At 46.6% G+C, this 19,948-nt stretch overlaps 1 protein-coding gene across 13 annotated transcripts in view; it reads right to left on the bottom strand.

Moving 5' to 3' along the window:
* Positions 1 to 19,948, bottom strand: part of LOC119458646 (ribosome-binding protein 1-like) — a 171,560-nt gene that overhangs the window by 32,712 nt on the left and 118,900 nt on the right. For 9 of the 13 annotated variants that reach the window (XR_007468092.1, XM_049671344.1, XM_049671345.1 and 6 more), the window contains 3 exons: positions 19,755 to 19,838; positions 15,589 to 15,618; positions 290 to 391 (listed from right to left, as the gene is read on the bottom strand). Coding sequence is in view for 12 of the 13 variants with exons in the window: in XM_049671344.1 (XP_049527301.1) it covers positions 290 to 391; positions 15,589 to 15,618; positions 19,755 to 19,838 (216 nt within the window). In the remaining variant the exon portion in view is untranslated. The remainder of the gene's footprint in view (positions 1 to 289; positions 392 to 15,588; positions 15,619 to 19,754; positions 19,839 to 19,948) is intronic. The other 4 variants (XM_049671343.1, XM_049671346.1, XM_049671349.1 and 1 more) reach the window with 1 other exon arrangement.

Below are 19,948 nucleotides of genomic sequence, written 5' to 3'. Positions count from 1 at the left end.
TAGTGGCATAGGCGGGAAAGTGGTTCGTCACTGTTTTTTAAGGCAAGAAAGAGACAAGTGTTAATGCGGCATAAAGGAATTTCGACATTAAAATGACAATCCATCTATGAGGACACAAAATATGGAACGGGGGGTGTAATAAATTTTGTGAAGTAAGTTGAAGTGCACATACTTGCAGTGCGACTGAAGTGTCGGCAGACCTAAATTAGCTTAGCAATGATGAAACGTCGTTGGCACAGCGAGAGTAATTACTTGATGCAAAGTGCCATGCTGTGTGGATGACACGCACCTGCTTCAAGAGGTCGTAATCATCCCGCGTCAGCTTTATCTCCTCGAGCTCACGCACCCTGCTCTCAAGGTGGGTCCTCACATCCTGGGCATTCCGGCTCACCTGCAAAGGTGGTGGTGGTCACAGTAAGATAGGGCTTTCAGCCAGAGATGCACCAAGTGCTAACAGCGAAATCCACACTTAAGAGTTTGACCAGTCCAAGACACAGGCAGCAACTATGCACTAATTTGTCGGACGCATATTCCAGCCAACTTGGTTCTCTATTCTGCTGCTGGTTTCCTCCAGGGTTTGCACAGAATATTCAGACTCAAAACACAAGGGCAATTAAAAAATTTTAAGGATGACAAAGGTCCTATTAAAAGAAGAAATATCAAACCTTATTGTTACACGTACACTAGAAATTAGTGAAATCTCATGCTTCATAGCTGAAATTACTTGCAGCTAAGTAGTTGCTGAGTAGAACACACACTTCAAGGTCTTCAAATGGCTTTTCAAGGTTTTGAAATGATGTCAATCAGCTTAACGTGATGGTTAGTAGTGTCCTTAAACCAAAGATGCTTGTCGCATTAAAGCCAAATGGCTGAAACGTACTTTCCACCAGACCATTTTAGAGCCTGGGGCTCGAAAATGGAGCCATGATGGCTGCACTGTGAACCAACTAGCAAAACAACAAAAATAGCGGCACGGCATAGTCACTTCACCTAGTTCGTCTAGCTGTGGACACGCCACATTACATCGCTTAGTGACACTCTAGAAAGAAATTAACAAGGATCATTTTCCAATAGACAGCGTCCATGGCCCAGCCCCAATACAGAGTTCGTTACTTTGAATGTTTGCTGCAGTTGTTGCAGCAAACGGTAGTTTTGTTTTGACTTCGTGCTTGCGTAGGCCGCGTGCCTTCAAAACCGCAAGGTCGCCGTTCATGACCCCGTCAATAGCGGCGGCAGTTTCGTCTGCAGCGGTTGCAGCAAGCAGTTTTGTTCTAACATGGTGCATAGCTGTTGAGGATGAAGAGCACTGGCCACATCACAATGTACAGACGATCTGTTAGCGACCAGCTCTCTGGAAAATAATAGGGATATGCGCGCGGTAGTGAAAAGTGTGTCTTGGGTGAAGACGCGCGCTGTAGCCGCACCACAAAGAAAGTCGCGAGGCATTTGCCGCTGCCAACGCTAATCAGTCAAGAGACAACAAGAATTGCTGCTTCTGCACTGCTTTTGTGCAAAATAGAAACAGGATTTACTGATTCATTAAGTAAATAAAAGCCTGTTGAAGTAGCAAGCATTTGTTTATTGTTTTCTCGATATCCTTGAAAATTCGACATTCAGTTACTTCAGACATTTTTTTCGGTCCCGTGAAATCCGATTAACGAGGTTTTAACGAAGGAAGTGCAATTCAATTAATTTTTAAGCAGCGCAACTAATAATTATGACAATAATGCCGGAAATTCTATAAAAGTGCATGAGATATAAAGCTTCTCTTCTATATCCATATCTGTTGACACTGATGGGCAAATTATAAAATGCCATTTCAAAAAATAAAATTTGAAGAAAGTGGCATATGACGCCTACACTACTAGGATTAGATGCCTACTACACTACTAGGACAACTGCAGCAAAACAGCTTTGCCAATTTTGTGGCAAAACAATATAATAAAACAAAATTTATTGTTTACTGCAGTTCTCTGCATATTTTTGTTAAATCCACTGAAGCTACGCATGAAAAATTTGTAAATGTGCAACAAGTAAATATGTACCAGCAAAATTTTTGGCGACAACAAGGACAATTAGCTTAAGAGGGAAGTGCTAAACTGCATCATTTGCAAAAGTACAGTAAGGGCCAAGCTTAGACGGAACACTAACTTCGTACAGAAGCAACACTTACATCCAGCTTTTATTAACTTTATCGTACAACATCTTGCTAGTATTGTATACCAGCTGGTCTATCAAAAAAAAGCCCGATTTGCAGGCTTTTATATCTCGTCTGAGCTGTAATCCGCTCTTTATTACTACTGTACTTAGTTGCACACATTTCGCACCACAATATTATCCCCCTGGTTCTGAAAATAAGCTTTTACTTGCGCATTTTGTGCTCTCTGTCTTACCCCGTACCAGCCTGTCAGTGCTTGTGTACAAGGCAGGCATGAGGAGATTGACATTGCACGCAATCACCATGCCAGTGTTGTAGTTGCGACAGGTGAAAGCATAGAGCGATGAAAAGTTGCTCGAGGTCAAGTATAGCCAAGTCAAAGTGAAGCCATACAGAAAATACAAGCTGCGTGTGACTTTTAAAAAAAATTGCACTATTTCTCGCATCAGAGGCAAGAGGGCACAGCACTGCCACTACGCAGACAAATCAGCAGCAGCAGCAGCAGCAGCAGCAGCAGCAGCAGCGTCTGCAACGGCGGCGGCACAGTGCATCATGGCACACCTTTGCCATTGTCAGTGGTTTGGGGTTTGTCAAGATTTAGGGCAATTTTTGGAGCAGCAAAATCTTAATTTTGGAGCAGTTTGGAGCATGCACATACAGATTTCGGAAAACTTTGGAGCTAATAAATGCCAGCTGCTGAACACGTCCTAAGCTATTTCAAACACTTAAAACTGACAAGCGTTATTGCAGAAAGTATTTGCTTGCTGTAAAACAATGTTGCTCTGCCTCTAAATACATGAGTTTCCCTTTGATTTAAATGAAGACAACAAACCTGCTCATCAATCAGTCAGAAACACCTGAGCATCAGTCAGAAACACCTGGCCAGACTCAATGTCATCAATGCTTTTCTGAGCCGGGCCAGTCTTGATGAGTCCCTCGTAAGGCTCAGTCATTGCTTCCAGACGACACCGGTACTTTTCAACGGTCTGCTTTTCCTCGTAAAGCTGAACCCTCTGTTCAGCAACTGGCCGATTCACAACTGGCATCAACCGATTATTTTGACACCATCAATTCAAACAAGCTCGATTATTCTGACTACTTTGAGGCCCCATCACTGGCCCATAAATTTAAAGCATAAATACAACCGAAATTACGGACACCTTTAGGTACACCATTCTATATAATTCGGACTCCGCCTGCCTGACTGCGTGCTAATTTGACTGCCGAGTTGAGCGGAAATAGCAATATTTTGGCGTTGATACGTCGCTGGCATCGCCGCAGCATGGTGGTCGGCCATGTTGCCGACACATCCTGGAAACCGAAACTAGCGAAGCCTAGTTAATGCAGCACCGACTGCGCCCAAACCGTTAGGTAAGCGAACTTCAGCAAGCCATTCGGGAGTGCATTCGGGTTGGCTCTGCGCGTCAGCGCGTCAAGCGTTTATTCCTTGATGTGTTATCTAGCGACACGGTCACGGCGATTTATGTTGTTTAAGCGGCGCCGAAGACACGCTCGATGTCTCCACCGACGAAGACAGTGACTGTTTAAAAAAAAACTAATTCGGCTGTGATAGCGTGGTCGATGCATTATATGGACGAAGCACAAGGAGTGGCAGCGGAAAAGGCATTGCAACAAAATCGTGGCCCTGTTGCCAAAGGTTCCAGATTTGGTGGATGGATTAATTGTACTTTCGTCTTTTTGTGGTGACAGCATAACAATAGTAGGGATACGGACTGACCAGATCATAGGCAAGCGTACATGCGTGCGCGCAGGACAGCGTTGACGAACTTGGGCTTTATTTTTGGTCGATCCCTTTACGGGATACTTTCGTGACATTTCGCCCGACTAGCACTGGATACGTCGACGGATGATAGCGTTCCTGGCACACTAGCAAGTATGCTGACGTTGACGCTAGCGACGCGAAAGTGAACGTATCCTCGAAAGTGGTCAACCGAGAATAATGTCTTCTTTAGCCACTGGCGTAATAAATTCAGTTATTTTCTGGCGAATTTAGATATTTCCGACTCCCAATTGTTTGGACTTTTAGGCGGTCCCCATCGAGCCCGAATTATCGGTTGCCATTCGATTAATGAAGCCGCTTTAGTCATGAAGCCGCTTTAGGAAACCAGCCGCCATTGTGCAACACCGTATTAAACCCTCGCCTATTTTCCTTGCTACAACACTGGGTTTCTACTTTGCTTCAAAGCTTTAATGTCATTTGTACATTAGTTTTTACTTTGGACACTTAGAAAGTGGGCGCTCATTTGATTTGGAGGGAGGGGAAATACAGTTAAACCTCGATATAATGAAGTCAGTAAAATTGGCAATTTGCATCATTACACTGACAATTTACCTTTTATGAAAAAGAGTACAGTGGCCGATGACTTTTTTTTTATACGGAAGGGGCCGCAAAATTTTCCGAATTATAATGCCATTAGAAAAAGCAAATCTCAATCAGAAAAATTCGCTTTGTTGAATTTGAGAGTTGACGATAAAAGAACGGTTTCATACCGTGTTGACAATATCTTCACATCAGCGGTACGATGTGAAGCCAGCCATGATTTCGTGTCTATTCTGCCCCTGCGGCTGGAGTGGGACAACGCTATCGTGAAAAGCGCCAGCAGTGGGGAGCGAATGCTTTGTCTGCCTCTCAATTAGCACGTCCCCAAAACTCAAGGTTAAGCAAGCTCCAGTACTGAGCGCACATGATGCCACGCCATTTCAGCCCGCCTACTCTTTGGACACGTGGCAGATTACCTCTAAAACGGGGAGCGCTTATGCGCTCGTACGCGCTGACAGTCATGCACGGCCAGGCTGCGCTAGAAAAGGAGATGGGCAGCAACAGCTTTGAGAAGATAGGGACAAAGGTGTTGCCATATTTTGTTTTGTCCCACGCTGCTAAACTGAGACAAAGTCACTCAATTTCTGCTAAATTTTACTTCAATGTGGCTAAACTGTCAAGTGAGTTTTAACACTTCCGTGACCGCGCCTACTCCCATCGATGGCATGTTATCAATGGTTACAGATTTGAATTGTGGCGCTCTCCGAGCACTTCTGGACAGCTAACACCATCTAATGAGAAACTATTTTATCAGTTTTGCTCCTGTGTTTCCCTTTTCCACTGCGCGGGGATTTTTGAAGTGCCTTTATAGTTGGGGAGACGAGCGTTCGTAGTTTCGAAGACGGCATCGACGTCACTTCTCCACAGAGCCAGTGAATTTCGATGGATTCTGATGCATCCGAGCTCGAATTTATGGATTATGGTAGCAGCACAGACTTGGAAGACGGCTTAGATTCGTCAGACAAAAGTGCGTCAAACTGCAGCGCAACGTCAACAGGTATACGCAAGTGATTTTCGCTTTCTTCTCAAACAGTTTCATCTCTGCCACGCATTGATCTAAGTATATCCGGTGTGTTCTAAAGGTCACACTTCTTACCCGCAGGGTGTCAACGTCGTTCGGGTGGGACCGAATGATGGAAATTAACGGGCGTACACAAAGCTGTCTTTCTTTTGTACAGAAAGCCGTCTTTGTTTTGTACACAAAGACGGCTGAGAGTGGACCTTGGCATCGCGCTCCAGAGTGCCACGTGGCAGTTCACTAGGGCTAATGTCTTCCTATGTATCTAAAGCAATTTTCGTACATACAGAGCTTATATTTGCAGGATTATTGCATTGGCCCTTGCGTTGAAAATGTATATATTTAATATTTTTTATGCTGATTTTGTGTGATGCAGCACTTGCAGTGTGATGCACCTTTTTTCATTTCTGTAACAATTTTTTTGTTTTGATATTTCTTTGCGTAGTATTTGTAATAAATTTGTTGTTTGAAATTAATACCGTCGGAAACAATTTGTTCCTCTACAATTCGATACTACCGTATTTATTCGAATGTAAGACTAGGCTTTTTTCCAGAGTCTTTAGCCTCGAAGTCACCTCCTGCCTTATACGCGAATTATGCCTTTAGGTATGGCTTCACAATAGCGCAACTTTTGCCTCATAATGTGGCTTTACGGCAGCGTGTGCTGCAATGCCAAGAAGCCACACTTAAAACGATATTCACGCTGCTGTGAAGCACCATTTAAACAGAAAAATTTACATATATCCCGCACTCCAAGTGTCGGAGCTCCCTTCCCCATACTTCATGGTCACCAGTTTACGTCTTGGCTGTGTTAGTAATTCAGTATTTCAGGCAATCTCTGCTGAGTCTGAATAATCAGTCGGCTACTCTTCATCTCCTTATATTAGTGTGCATGAGCTTTTTTTCTTGGCTCCTTCAACTGGCACCCTCGCCTCATAATCGTGACCACCGTACAATTGAATAAATATGGTATACACTTTAACATTGAGCATTTTCTGTGGCAGGAAAGAAAAAATATTTCCTAGACCACCCAAAAACTGCCTACCAATTTTCCCATGGTCCCAAAGGCGTTAAATAACTTGGACATGTTTGAAAACTAGAATGTGAACTAATGTGCCGTAAATCATCTACCGAAGCATTTCATGTCTAGGGTCCATGCAGGTGAGGAATAAACCATACATTTACCGGCAGGGTGTCCAGGGGTTTACCGTAAAAACACGCAAATAATACAAGGTTTTTTTCTAAATTTTACCATGTAAAATTTCTGCCTCGTATTATATGCGGATCCCAAAGTTCTCAGCCTAAAATTTGCAGTTTCGGGCTCGTTTTTGCTGACTGCTATCATCATCAAGACTCATAGCGGAGTATGCGTTATCTTGCAGTGGCGTCGGTAGGCTGCTGCTGCTTTCAACGGGCGCCATTTTGACCACGCTAAGAATCGGCACGTTCGCTAGTCTATCTCGCACCATGTCGGGACCGCGACGGTACTACCCAACTGCCTTTAAAAGGAAAGTTATTTTAGCTGCCGAGATCATCGGAAATTGCGTCGCAGGGCGGTATTTTGGCGTCACCGAGGGCAGCGTTCATGGCTCGGATAACTTCACAGTTGCAAAGTTGGTTCTCTATTCCATTGTTGCAACGGCGGCAGAGCAGCGCATTTGGCCTTGGCAACGCCGTCGCTTCGGTGGCAGTGGCTCCACTCGCCATCCCTCTCAACTCCCTCGTAGCTCCCCCCACCTTCGGCTGTCTCCGTGCGCGCCCGCCGCCGCTCCCGCCAGCGCGGCGCCAATTTAGCCCTTTCCCTGAAGTTTCGTTTTCTGCCATTGTTGGGAAGTTGGCCAAGACGTCGGCTTGTACAGCGACGGTGAAACGGCGACCTTGCTATTTGAGAGTGAAATTGCCACCGCATATTTTTTTTCGTTTTCTTTTTCTCCGCGTCACGTTGAGGGGTCTATCCTAAGCTTTTGCTCTATGGCGGTGTCAGAGCAATGCCGGTCGGAGGCGCCGCCGCGCTATTTGGAGCGCTACTGAGGGCATTGTCGGTGCGCCGTATGTTCGAATTAATCGTCGCAAATGCTTTCGCATTCGAATTACCGGGCGTTTTCGCCAATAGGAATACACAAGTTTGACGGGACCACAGCGTCAGTTCAAATTAAGCGTGTTTGAATTAATGAGATTAGATTGTAAATGCTTTCTATGAATTTTCGTCGCTCGCATTATATGCGGATGAAATCATTTTTTTTCGTTACTGCTATCCCCAAATAACACCTCGTATTATATTGACACGTATACATGTTTATCTTTCACCGGTGGCCGCTTTCCACCGGCTAAGAAATGTTAAACGTTAACGTTATCGCTCGGCGCAGGACGCGCTTGTATCGGAAGTTTCTAGAACGTTATCGATGCTTCTTTCCGTTGCCTGTTTCCACCGACGCTTATGTTATTTGATTGTATGACCGACGCGAATTGTCTAGAACTTTCTGGAAGACCCGCGGGCATCAGGGATTAATCTGGAACCTTCGATGACTCAGGTATAAAAGCCGACGTGTTTCGCCGCTGATCAGATTTCGACGATCGCTGACTGTGTTCGCCGCTATCGTTGTGCTTTGAGTGTAGCTTGCTTTTGTGGGCACAGGTTCGCCCAATAAAAGGTCCATTTCGTCATTCACAGTTTTGCGACTGTTTCTTCAGTGTCACTACTACGTGACAGCTAAAAGAACAGCTGTCACAGGGAAGAAGAGCTGTCACAGCTGTCGACAGGGAAGAACAGCTAAAAGCTCTGCTCCTGCAATACAAGGACTGCTTCTCGTCGTTGTCAAAAGTTCGCCAAACACCTGTCGCCAAGCACCGCATTATAATCGACGAATATGTCCGCCCAATCCGTCAGAGCCCGTACAGAGTTTGCTACGAAATGCTACGCGACATCATTCAGCCGTCCAAAAGTCCATGGGCGTCCCCCGTGGTGTTAGTGAAGAAGAAGGATGGAACCCTACGTTTCTGTGTCGATTATCGTCGCCTCAACAAGATCAAGAAGAAGGACGTATACCCCCTCCCACGGATTGACGACGCCTTGGATCGACTCTACAACGCAAAGCATTTTTCGTCGATGGACCTCAAAACCGGCTACTGGCAAATCGAAGTCGACAAGAGGCACCGGGAGAAAACTGCCTTTATAACACCAGACGGACTGTTCGAATTCAAGGTCATGGCGTTTGGTCTTTGCTCGGCACCTGCGACTTTCCAACGTGTCATGGATACAGTACTGGCAGGCTTGAAGTAGCAGACTTGCGTTGTCCATTTGGACGACGTCGTTGTGTTTGCCTCAAGCTTCGAAGAACACCTGCGGCGCCTTGAAACAGTTCTTCAAGCAATCAAAACCTCCGGACTCACGTTAAAGCCAGAAAAGTGCCGCTTTGCATACGAGGAGCTCTTGTTTTTGGGCCACGTCATCAACAAGTCTGGAGTGCGCCCCGACCATCAGAAAACTGCGGCCATCTCCAAATTTCCTCCGCCCGCTGACAAGAAGGCAGTGCGTAGATTTCTTGGACTGTGCACCTATTACAGGCGCTTCGTCAAGGATTTTTCACGGATCGCTGAGCCACTAACGTATCTCATGAAGGCCGACGTCGAGTTCAAGTGGGAGACGCCGCAAGTCAAAGCATTTGAAGAACTGAAGCGACGGCTGCAATCGCCGGCAATACTTGCACATTTCGACGAAAACGCCGATACCGAAGTCCACACCGACGCAAGCAGCGTGGGACTCTGCGCCGTGCTTGTACAGAGGACTGACGGACTAGAAAGGGTTGTCAGTTACGCTAGCCGGTCGCTATCGAAGGCGGAAGCAAATTATTCCACAACAGAAAAGGAGTGCCTCGCCATCATCTGGGCTACATCAAAGTTTCGCCCCTACCTCTATGGCAGGCCCTTTAAAGTTGTGAGCGACCACCACACCTTGTGTTGGCTAGCTAACTTGAAGGATCCTTCAGGTCGCCTCGCACAATGGAGTCTGAGACTTCAAGCATTCGACATCACCGTCGTTTACAAGTCCGGGCGAAAGCACTCTGACGCCGACTGCTTGTCTCGCGCCCCCGTCGAACCGCCGCCACAGGACGACCAGGATGATGACACTTTCTTGGAACCCATCAGTGCCGACAAATTCGCCGAACAACAGCGAGCCGACCCGGAACTAAGGAGCCTTTTAGACTACCTGGAAGGCAAGACCGTCATTGTGCCGAAGGTGTTCAGGCGAGGATTGGCGTCGTTTTTCTTGCAAAACGACATTCTCCTAAAGAAGAACTTCTTGCCTCTCCGAGCCAACTACCTCCTCGTGGTACCCTCAGCATTACGTCCAGAGGTTCTGCAAGCTCTCGATGACGACCCAACGGCTGGACACCTTGGTTTTTCCCGCACGCTCGCGAGGATACAAGAAAAATACTACTGGCCTCGCCTCTCTGCCGACGTCGCCCATTACGTAAAGACATGCCGAGACTGTCAACAACGCAAAACATCGCCGACAAGGCCATCCGGACTTCTACAGCCGATCGAGCCACCTCGCCGACCGTTCCAGCAGATTGGGATGGCCTTACTGGGGCCTTTTCCGACGTCGATGTCCGGGAATAAATGGATCGTCGTAGCTACGGACTACCTCACCCACTACGCCGAAACAAAAGCCTTGCCCAAAGGCAGTGCTGCCGAGGTAGCCCGATTCTTCGTTGAGAACATCCTCCTGCGTCACGGTGCCCCAGAAGTCCTCATCACCGACAGAGGTACGGCCTTCACGGCTGAACTAACTCAAGCCATCCTGCGCTACAGCCAGACAAGCCATCGCCAGACCACCGCCTACCACCCGCAGACGAATGGCCTCACTGAGCGCCTGAATAAGACCATCGCCGACATGTTGGCAATGTACGTCGACGTCGAACACAAGACATGGGATGCCATCCTTCCATACGTGACCTTCGCATACAACACGGCCATGCAAGAAACGACGCACATGGCACTGTTCAACCTGGTCTACGGAAGGAAATCGGCAACGACGCTAGACGCCATGCTACCGGATGTCTCCGACGAAGAAAATCTCGGCGTTGCCACCTATTTGCAGCGTGCCGAAGAAAGTCGACAGCTCGCCCGCCTGCGCATCAAGAACCAGCAGAGAACCGACAGCCGACACTACAATCTTCGACGACGCTACGTCGAGTACCAGCCCGGAGACTGTGTTTGGGTCTGGACTCCGATACGCCGACGAGGATTTAGCGAGAAACTCTTACGTCCCTATTTCAGACCATATAAGATCATCCGACGTATTGGCGCACTGGACTATGAGGTCTTGCCAGACGGTATTTCGCAATCACAGCGGCGCCGCGCACAACCTGAAATCATCCACGTGGTCAGTCTTAAGCCTTTTTACGCCCGCTGACGAACTTAGGTCCTTTGTTGCTTTGTTATTTTTGTTCCTTTCTGTACGCGTGGTTTTGTTTTTGCTTTCGTGTTTGTAGCATCACGATGCTTTTTAAGGGGAGGGTATTGACACGTATACATGTTTATCTTTCACCGGTGGCCGCTTTCCACCGGCTAACAAATGTTAAACGTTATCGCTCGGCGCAGGACGCGCCTGTGTCGGAGGTTTCTAGAACGTTATCGATGCTTCTTTCCGTTGCCTGTTTTCACCGACGCTTATGTTATTTGATTGTATGACCGACGCGAATTGTCTAGAACTTTCTGGAAGACCCGCGGGCATCAGGGATTAATCTGGAACCTTCGATGACTCAGGTATAAAAGCCGACGTGTTTCGCCGCTGATAAGATTTCGACGATCGCTGACTGTGTTCGCCGCTATCGTTGTGCTTTGAGTGTAGCTTGCTTTTGTGGGCACAGGTTCGCCCAATAAAAGGTCCATTTCGTCATTCACAGTTTTGCGACTGTTTTCTTCAGCGTCACTACTACGTGACAATATGTGGGTCCGTATTATATGCGGGTTTTTACGGTAATTTACTAATATATTCACATGACTGATTAGGCAAGTTCACATTTCATGTTTACGTTCAGATTGTACGATTACAAATCTAGGATGATTAAAAAAAAAAAAGGTAGCCCGATTTTCTTAGCATGAAAACTAAAGACTTGGACTGGATTACCTCACCAATTTTGTAATTGCGTGTTCATTACGTAGTTCAAATACACGCTTCTGCCCCTTGATCCACCTGAATTCTTCGTGCAGCTGGAAGCTTTGTGATTTGTCTGAAAGCCGTGAGAAATGGAAGTGCTGCATTCAGGCCAACGAGCGCAGCCACTCCAATATGTGCACCTTTATACCTGTCTGATTATGTACCTGCTGCTTTCTGTATCTCACCATACACTTCACTGCAATTAGCTTTGGTAAATTAGTTCACTGCTATGGTTGTAAAGGTTCACCAATCTAACGTATTTATTGAAGCTACAAAACATGCAATGTTTGGACCCATTCAAATCACTTTTGTGAAAAAATTCGCATTTTCTGAGCAGATTATGATGGCTGTTTAGACTACCATGCTGTGAAGCACAAGTGTCGTGCAAACATCACTGATTTCAAGACCACCATTTCCTCCTCATGGTCCAAGAGCACACGTGCCACACAGGCAATTTGGGCCGTTTATTTGTAGTTTTTAAATAATAATGTGCGTTCTAGAAAGGCATTTAGAAGGAATTTTCTTAACTACAAACTGGCTTTTAAAATAATACCAATTTTCCTGTCATGTCGCTAAAAAAATTTGCCAGTCACTGAATAGAAAAATTTGTCACTGAACAGGCAAAGTGGCTAAATCTAGCGACAAAATCACTAAAATAGCAACAGTGCAGGACTGTCGAATGCACTCGACGAAACAGAGAGCGACAGCATTTGGGTTGATAGCGGCAAGAGTGGCGGCGGCGCCTCTCATAGAGACTCCAACTAGACACACAGCTGCACTGTGAAATAATGACCTTCAGTTTGGGGTGTCCTGCCTACTTCACTTTCGCAGGTATGTACAATACTTACCTACCACTCTAAAATTATGGGCAGAAGACAGTTAAAATTTATATGCATGGTATATTGGCCCTCGTCATCACTCGCTGCTACTTTCGGCCAGCCATTTTTTGGTTACAATTGGGGGATATACCTATTAGAACCAAGTAAACAATATTTTGCACACCTCGACCTTAGTAGGTATTAATTAGGATATGTATGCGATATTTTCACGTAACTTGGCAGCTCTTTCTCACAGCCCTAAAGTAAGAAAAAGAAGTGAAAATTATGCAAGTAAATACAGTGATTAGATATTCAAGTACTGATTAAAGCGTGAATAAGTTTTTATTAGACTTAAGAGGAATAACCTGATGCCACATAAAAATATTTAGGGCCAACTGTAACATCATTTTTATGGTGTCAGCAAACTAATCTTAAAAGCTGTGGGAATGCGCGAGCCTCACGTGCGCCCTGATGTTTTTCCTGCATGGCTCCCGTCTCCTGTAATCTGGCTTCGTCGTGTGGTTTTACGGCGGCGGCGGTCAGTGCAGTTGCGGAGTATTACGAGAGATGGCGCTAGTGCTGCGCTGCTAACGCAACCTAGTGGCGGGGTTGCTAGGGCACGAAAGGGAGGAAGCAGTTCCTCTTTGGCTGGTGATTGGCGAGCAGCGCGAATGTACCATGCGTGCATCAACACGCTCTCTGCGAGACCATCTCGCAAGGCCTCGGAGCGGGGCACCAGAATAGACAAACACGATCATCGTTCCGATCATCGGCGTGACAGTAGACGCAAACAGGTAGGCGTTGGTTTCCAGCATGGGTCGAACATATACGCTCGCTATCCGGTCGCGCTGAGTCGGACCTCTTTGATTTGTCGCACGCCCATCGGTATAGTAATTTGGCTAGCAGGCACTAGTGTATCAAACGTGCAATAAATGCCATTTGATTGTTTGCACTACTGTGTTGTCGTTCCTTCATCCCAAGAGCACATGTCAGACCCCAAAATGCGAAACGATATCAGGTAACTTGGCAGACACAATATGACATCAATGATGCTCGATGCTAAGTGTGCACTTGTAAAAGGCTGCTAGAAAAAAAAGTGAATGCTTGACAAGAGGCCTAATGTGCCAACTTAATGTGAAGTTACAAGAAACGCAGATCGACATATGAATCATGGAGACATGTTCATTGCCACTAACTACTTGGGTAAAAATTTCTAGAATAAGTATACAGTCAATGACCGATTTCTCAGACATGCCTGATAAAACGGACGCCCTTCGTGGCACACCCATGTACCCCATCGAGCCAATGTAAAGGACGCCTGAAATTTCAGCCACTATGATCCTTTCCCGTCTGACTTTTGGAACCTCTGTGCGACCACAGGTCTGAAATGGCATTCATCGAAGTGCCGTTTCAGTTATCTCACAACCTAAAACCAACATTTTTGCACGTAAATCTGCTGGCAGTTATAGCCACCACCACATTAACATTATGTCTAGCTGCTTTGACATTTGCTACCAAACGTCCCATTGTTCGATGCAATGTTTTTCATTGAAAGGATTTGCCGCTGTAAACAATGGCGCCAACTCCACCTCGCTGATGGCTTCGAAGTGCGGAAGGCACAGCAAGGGTCAAGCAGGTGATGATGCCAGTTCCCAAGGGTCAGCTTCGCCGCGACAGAGCAATGTTACGCGGTCAAACATACGCGATGTATCGTGGTGAAGTATATCAAGGGCAAAAAGGGGGTCACGGTTGCGGGACACAGTATGCATTCCTTAATTATACACGTGTACACCCACCGTCACTTGCCACATTACGAGCATCGATACACCAAATAAGTGTACTTGTTGGCCTTCAGAGCTGTTTTGAACGTGCCTGTCCCGACTCGAGCACACAGCGGAAGCAAAAGGCATACCCTCAATTTTTCAGATTGCCCGATTTTTCAGCTGTTTTCATGGTACCTAGGGAGTCCGTAAAATCGGACGTTGAATTGTGGGCAAAAAAAAAAAAAAAAAGCTCATAAGATGCTCTCGTGAGCCTAGCTCTATTGACTACAACCATTCTTACCTTACTTCTTTTCCAGGTTTAACATTGTTGAGCAATTCCACTAAAAAAAACTTCAAGCAGGTTTTTAACTCTTTCCATGCCAATTCTCATTACCCCTTTTCCCTCCAGAAAACCACCGTAATTTCTCAATATGTATTAATGACAGATTCTTTGCGTGGAAAGCTTTTATTGTTTCAATAGCAGGAGTTCATTTGTTATTTTCTGTTATCTGTTATGGTGCTCGACATTTCTTGGAACAAAAGTCAATACGCTTTTGCTATCCTCCGTGCGAGGCCTACAAGGAAAAGGAATCGCAGAGGCGGTGGCGGCAAAGTATTGCCATTGAGCCGTGTCCATGTGCGAGAGGCCATCAAAGGCTCGATCATTTCCTTGCAATTGTCAGTACTAAGCAAGTTGAAGCTCTGAATACGATTCACTAAGCTTCCTAGGTCTAACTGTTTACTTGAGGAGAGAAACGATCCAAAAAAACGTGTCATTTCTGGCATTAAAAAAAAAAAAAAGGGCGGCTGTGGTTGCTGCAGCTTCCTATTTCTGCACCGTCATTTTTTAAACCTACGGGAGCCACACTTCTGGTAGGTTTCTGCCCTCCTTGCCCACAAAAAAAAATATTTTCTTTCTGGGAAGCTGGCGCCATCTAGTAGAGTAGCATTCAACCCGAAATGATAAAACGACTTTCTGTGGCACTGGGCAGATGAAAGAAAATCCCTGAACAAGCGAGTCTCATCCTTGGCACACAAAGGGTTAATAAACTTTTAATGTAGTAAAACAGACAAATACTAACCTAATCAGTTGCTTTATATTGACGATAAACGCATGCTCAAAACTTAAAGATATCAGGTGCAATGTGGCCTAGTTGCCTTCACACAGAAACCTAATGGTGTTCCATCCAAGTTTGGCTCGTATTGTATATGGCGTGCAGTTCCGCAGCAAAGCAGGCCATCAGGCAGGCAAGGAAAACGGTGACATGCCCAAGCAAGCAAGCAAGCAAGCAAGCACGAGAACACTGAATCCAGGGTGAGTAGTTACCTTTTCAAGAAACTCTCCGTAGAGATTGGCCTACAAGTGTAGAGAAGGTGAGAGGAGGAACAGTGTCTTAGTGCAACCCCAGAAGAGCACTGGCACTACTCCGCAGATGCACTAAGGCCCCAGCAAAGCACCCCAGTGCAGCAACATCATCTCGCCAGAGTTTCCCTTTAAATTTAACACAACACACAATGCCACCTCTCCAACAAAACTTGAGACAGCCGGTTAGACGGTGCAGCCATGAATACCTAGTACTCCTATGTGGTAGAAGTGGCTGCGACAGTCATTTGAAATGTACACGTGACAGGGGTATTCAAGCTTTTGGACCTCTGCATCACCACCTCCACTCTGACCTACTGCCAGCAGTCGCTAATCACTCATTTGCCAATGAGTGCTTCCCGATATCGACAAGAGGCTCTGTTCCCTCAATGTTCAGTAGCCAAGCAGCAAAGCTTAATTGCAGCATTAAATTGCGGGTGAAAGCCTCTCCTCATACTCGAAGCACGATTCTCAATTTATAATGTAATGTGCCATTCTCGTAACTTCTTCCAGTAAACCGTAGCACTTGAGTGCCACCCATCGTTCGTGCAATACAAACTGATCCAATTTTCTGTTCTAAGCACCATTCTTGTGTTGGCAGTTGCCCATCCCACATGAAGACACTCAAGCATGCATTCAGAGAGGCACTATGTTATCCTAAAAATGTGATTGCAGCTTGGATAAGTTTACGCTGAAACAAAAGTTAGGAAAACCCTTCTGTATTGTGAAGAAAAACAGGAAAGGAAAGCTCTTTTATACAATAAAAGATGAACATAAAGCGGAGGTCCACTATTAAACTGAATATTCAGTACATCATTAAGTACTTCACTACTTCAGCTTCAGAGGACACTTGATTCTATTAAACAAACGTTCCACTCAAAAAAAAAAAAAAAACGAAATGCTCCAGGTCTTCATGTAGAGCTGAGCTATAATCAGTGCTGGCATACTAATTTAGTGTTCCCTTTAATAAGAGTAGACCATACTGCACATTTTGATTCCTAGGTACAAGTTTGCATTCATTTAAATTTACAAATAGGGGTGGGCAAACATTCGATTTCGAATCGAATAGTGAGTGCAAATAATTCAACTTGCAAGTTGAATATTTGATTTTACAAATAATGGTACAGTCGAATCTCGATAATTCGAACTCGAAGAGGCCCGAAATTTTTTTCAAATTAAAAGAAGGACTTATTTTTGAAGTATTTGTGCACGATGTAAGAGCGGTGCGAGTCGTGGAATGCAGCGCACAAGCACATAGTGAGAGGCCCACGAAACTGCCCACGCCGGCCAACGCTCGCTTCCCGATAACGGCAGAAAACGAAACTTCAGGGAGCGGGAGGCGCCAGCACGGCGACGGACGCGCGCGGAGACCGTCGAAGGTGAGGGAGGAGGGCAGCAGAGAAGCAGATTTGGCCTCGGCAACGCCGTCGCTTCGGTGGCTTCCCTCGCCCTCCCTCTGAACTCTCTCGTAGCTCCCTCACCTTCGACTGTCTCCGTGCGCACCCGCAGCCGTGCCAGCGCTGCCGCTACCGCCGGCCCGGCACCAGCTTATCCTGCTCCCTCAAGTTTCGTTTTCTGCCGTTATCAAGAAGTTGGCTGGACTGGGCCTCCGCCGCTGCTTCCCTCTGCACCGCAGCCGCAGCGTTGGCCGAGACGTCGGAACGTACACGCATGTTCCGGCGCGACTGTGAAACGGCGACCTTGCCATTTGAGAGTGAAATTTCCGCCGCATTTTTTTCTTTCGCTTTCTTTTTCTCTGCGCGATGCTGAGGGGTCTCTCCTAAGCTTTTGCTCTATGGCGGTGTCGGAGCAATGCCAGTCGGAGGTGCCGCCACGTGATTTGGTGCTCTGCTGAGAGCATTGTCGGTGCGCCGTATGTTCGAATATAACCGTCGCAAATTCTTTCACGTTCGAATTACCGGGCATTTTTGCCCATAAGAATACACATAACTTTTACGGGACATAGGAAGACATAGGAAGAATAAACAGGAAGTTCGAATTAAGAGCGTTCGAATTAACGAAATTCGACTGTACCTCTGATGAATAACCCGGCTGTGGTCGGTGCCATGATGCGTGTGATATCTATCGGTACAAGGTTTGACCAGATCGACTGGACCGATCGAAACGATTAATAGTAAATTCCACTGGCGGATCTGGAGCAAGTTTTTTTGCTCCGCGGCCGAGAATTTGAATTCCACTGGCGGATCCAGAGCAAGATCGCATGTTCCACTGGGCGATTTGGGGCAACTTGCTCCGCGACGGAGCGCTCCGCGTTGATCCGTCTTATAGAGCCGGATTTCGCCGGAACTCCAGCGACTAGGCGCCGTCACTTCCGGAACAATCGGGTACGTCGGTTGCTTGCAGCGCTTTTTCAAGCGCTGTCTGGTAACCCTGTGGCGTTGTTTACAGTTCTGAAATGGCGTCGTTCGACCCTGCCGGATTGCTTGTTGCTTTGAGCGACAGCGACAGTTCGCACAGTTCCTTTTCAGAAAGCAGCAGCAGCAGCGATGAGGATGAGTCGTACGTACTGTACGAAATTTTATTTAATGAAATGTTTGCAGAGCCTCCGCACAAACGCCCCAAAATCGTCGGCTACGTCGAAGAAGTCGTACACGTGTACTCGGAGGAGGAGGTATGTATGCCTCTGCACATTGCACACGCGATGTGCAGTTGCCGCTGTGCCTAGAACCCCCAACGTGGTCTAATGCGAGATTGGCAACATGGGTAACCGGATGCGTGCGACAACTTCCGCTGCAATCCCTGCCAGAGTGTGTTTATTTTTCACTGGTCGATCGGGATCGGGTCGCTCCGCGGCGGATTTTCTTGCTCCGTCGTGGATTCGGCACACCGCTCCAGATCCGCCAGTGGAATTCACTATTACACTACGTGAACAGAGGGGACGGAAGCATGCGTGAAGATTGGGCCGATTAGCCACCAGAATGCAAGCTGATTGCATCGAATAAGAGAGTTCAGTGTTCACACACGCAGATTTTTGCAGTTCTGAAGTTTCTACCCATATGTGAGCACACAGACGAACTTAGCACGCGTGCTAGCGGCAGTTGCCTGCTGGTTGACTGTCGACCCGAACGCTGCTTCAACAGCCATAAATCTAATCTGTACGCGTGATCTTGCAACCGATCCCTGATGAGCAACCCGTAAGAATATATTAGAGACCAGCTTTTCGCGACGGTTTGTGTCCTGTTATCCCATTGTCTGGCGACAAATTTTTATCATGGCCACACCATTGGCCAAGCTGTCAAGCCGGTTAGGTTTATTCGGAGCTACGTCGTCAGGTGTCAACGACTAAAATTACGGTTACCGAATCAACACAGATCTATTCACAGTGGTTGCATGACCCTCAGAAAGCTGACCAACTGCCTTGCGAACGACAGCGAGTGCACGGGATGACCGTTGCCCATTCATGGCCGCCATCTTGCAAAATACCGTAGGGAGTCCCTTAGTTCCAAACGCCGTTCATAGGCGTGCAACGATCTGTTAGTAGCTTCGAGTGACCCATCGAGACTAGCTATGCATTTATATGGCGGGCTCGAAAATATCATGCGACAGCACACCGACCCCCATCTATAGACGCGTTTACACAGACGGTAGATGAATGCATGCATGACCTGGCGGCGATAGCTGTGAATGGCAACCTGCGACACCCTGCAGATATTTCCTGGTACCAGAAGAGGAAGAGGTGTGGCAGCCTTTTCCCATGACATGGGCGGGCTAGTACTCTGAAGAAGCTGCAGTGGCAGGCACCTACTGCTTTTGATCATGCCTGCCTTGAGCATCTTCCTTAATCACATGGGATCTAGCGGCCAAAAAATGAACCATACCATTGCAATTTGCCAAAGTACTGAACGTTAGTGCTGAATGATTGTGCTTTCCGGGAACATATTACAGGTAAAAAAAAAAAAGAAGCATAACTGCATTAGGTCATTTATTGTGTTCTCAATTGCGAACGTTGGCGCCGGGAAATCTTATGAAACGGCATCATATAAATAAGGTTTTACTTCACTTGAACTTGTCTCACAGAATTTAGTGCTATGTAGTTGAGGTAGGTTAACAACTGACACTCCGCTGGCGTGGTTCAAGAAGTAGTGCTGTCCCAAGAACAACCAACATACCTCGTCGTACTTCTGCTCCAGCAGCTTCTTTTCACCTTCCTCATCCTGAAGCTTGGCTTGCAGTTCCTTCAGTTTGGCCTGCATCTGAAAGCAGGTTGCAAAGAACAATTGAGGGGCCGAATGAATACAAGAGCTGAACCGAACAAGACGAAACGCCTGCTTGCTTTCAGCTGCTGCCTGCACCTAGAGACTTC

This window comes from Dermacentor silvarum, chromosome 7 (assembly GCF_013339745.2).
Source record: "Dermacentor silvarum isolate Dsil-2018 chromosome 7, BIME_Dsil_1.4, whole genome shotgun sequence".
Lineage (NCBI taxonomy): Eukaryota > Metazoa > Arthropoda > Arachnida > Ixodida > Ixodidae > Dermacentor > Dermacentor silvarum.
The sequence above is the reverse complement of the archived record's forward strand: the minus strand, read 5'-3'. Positions and strand labels throughout refer to the sequence as shown.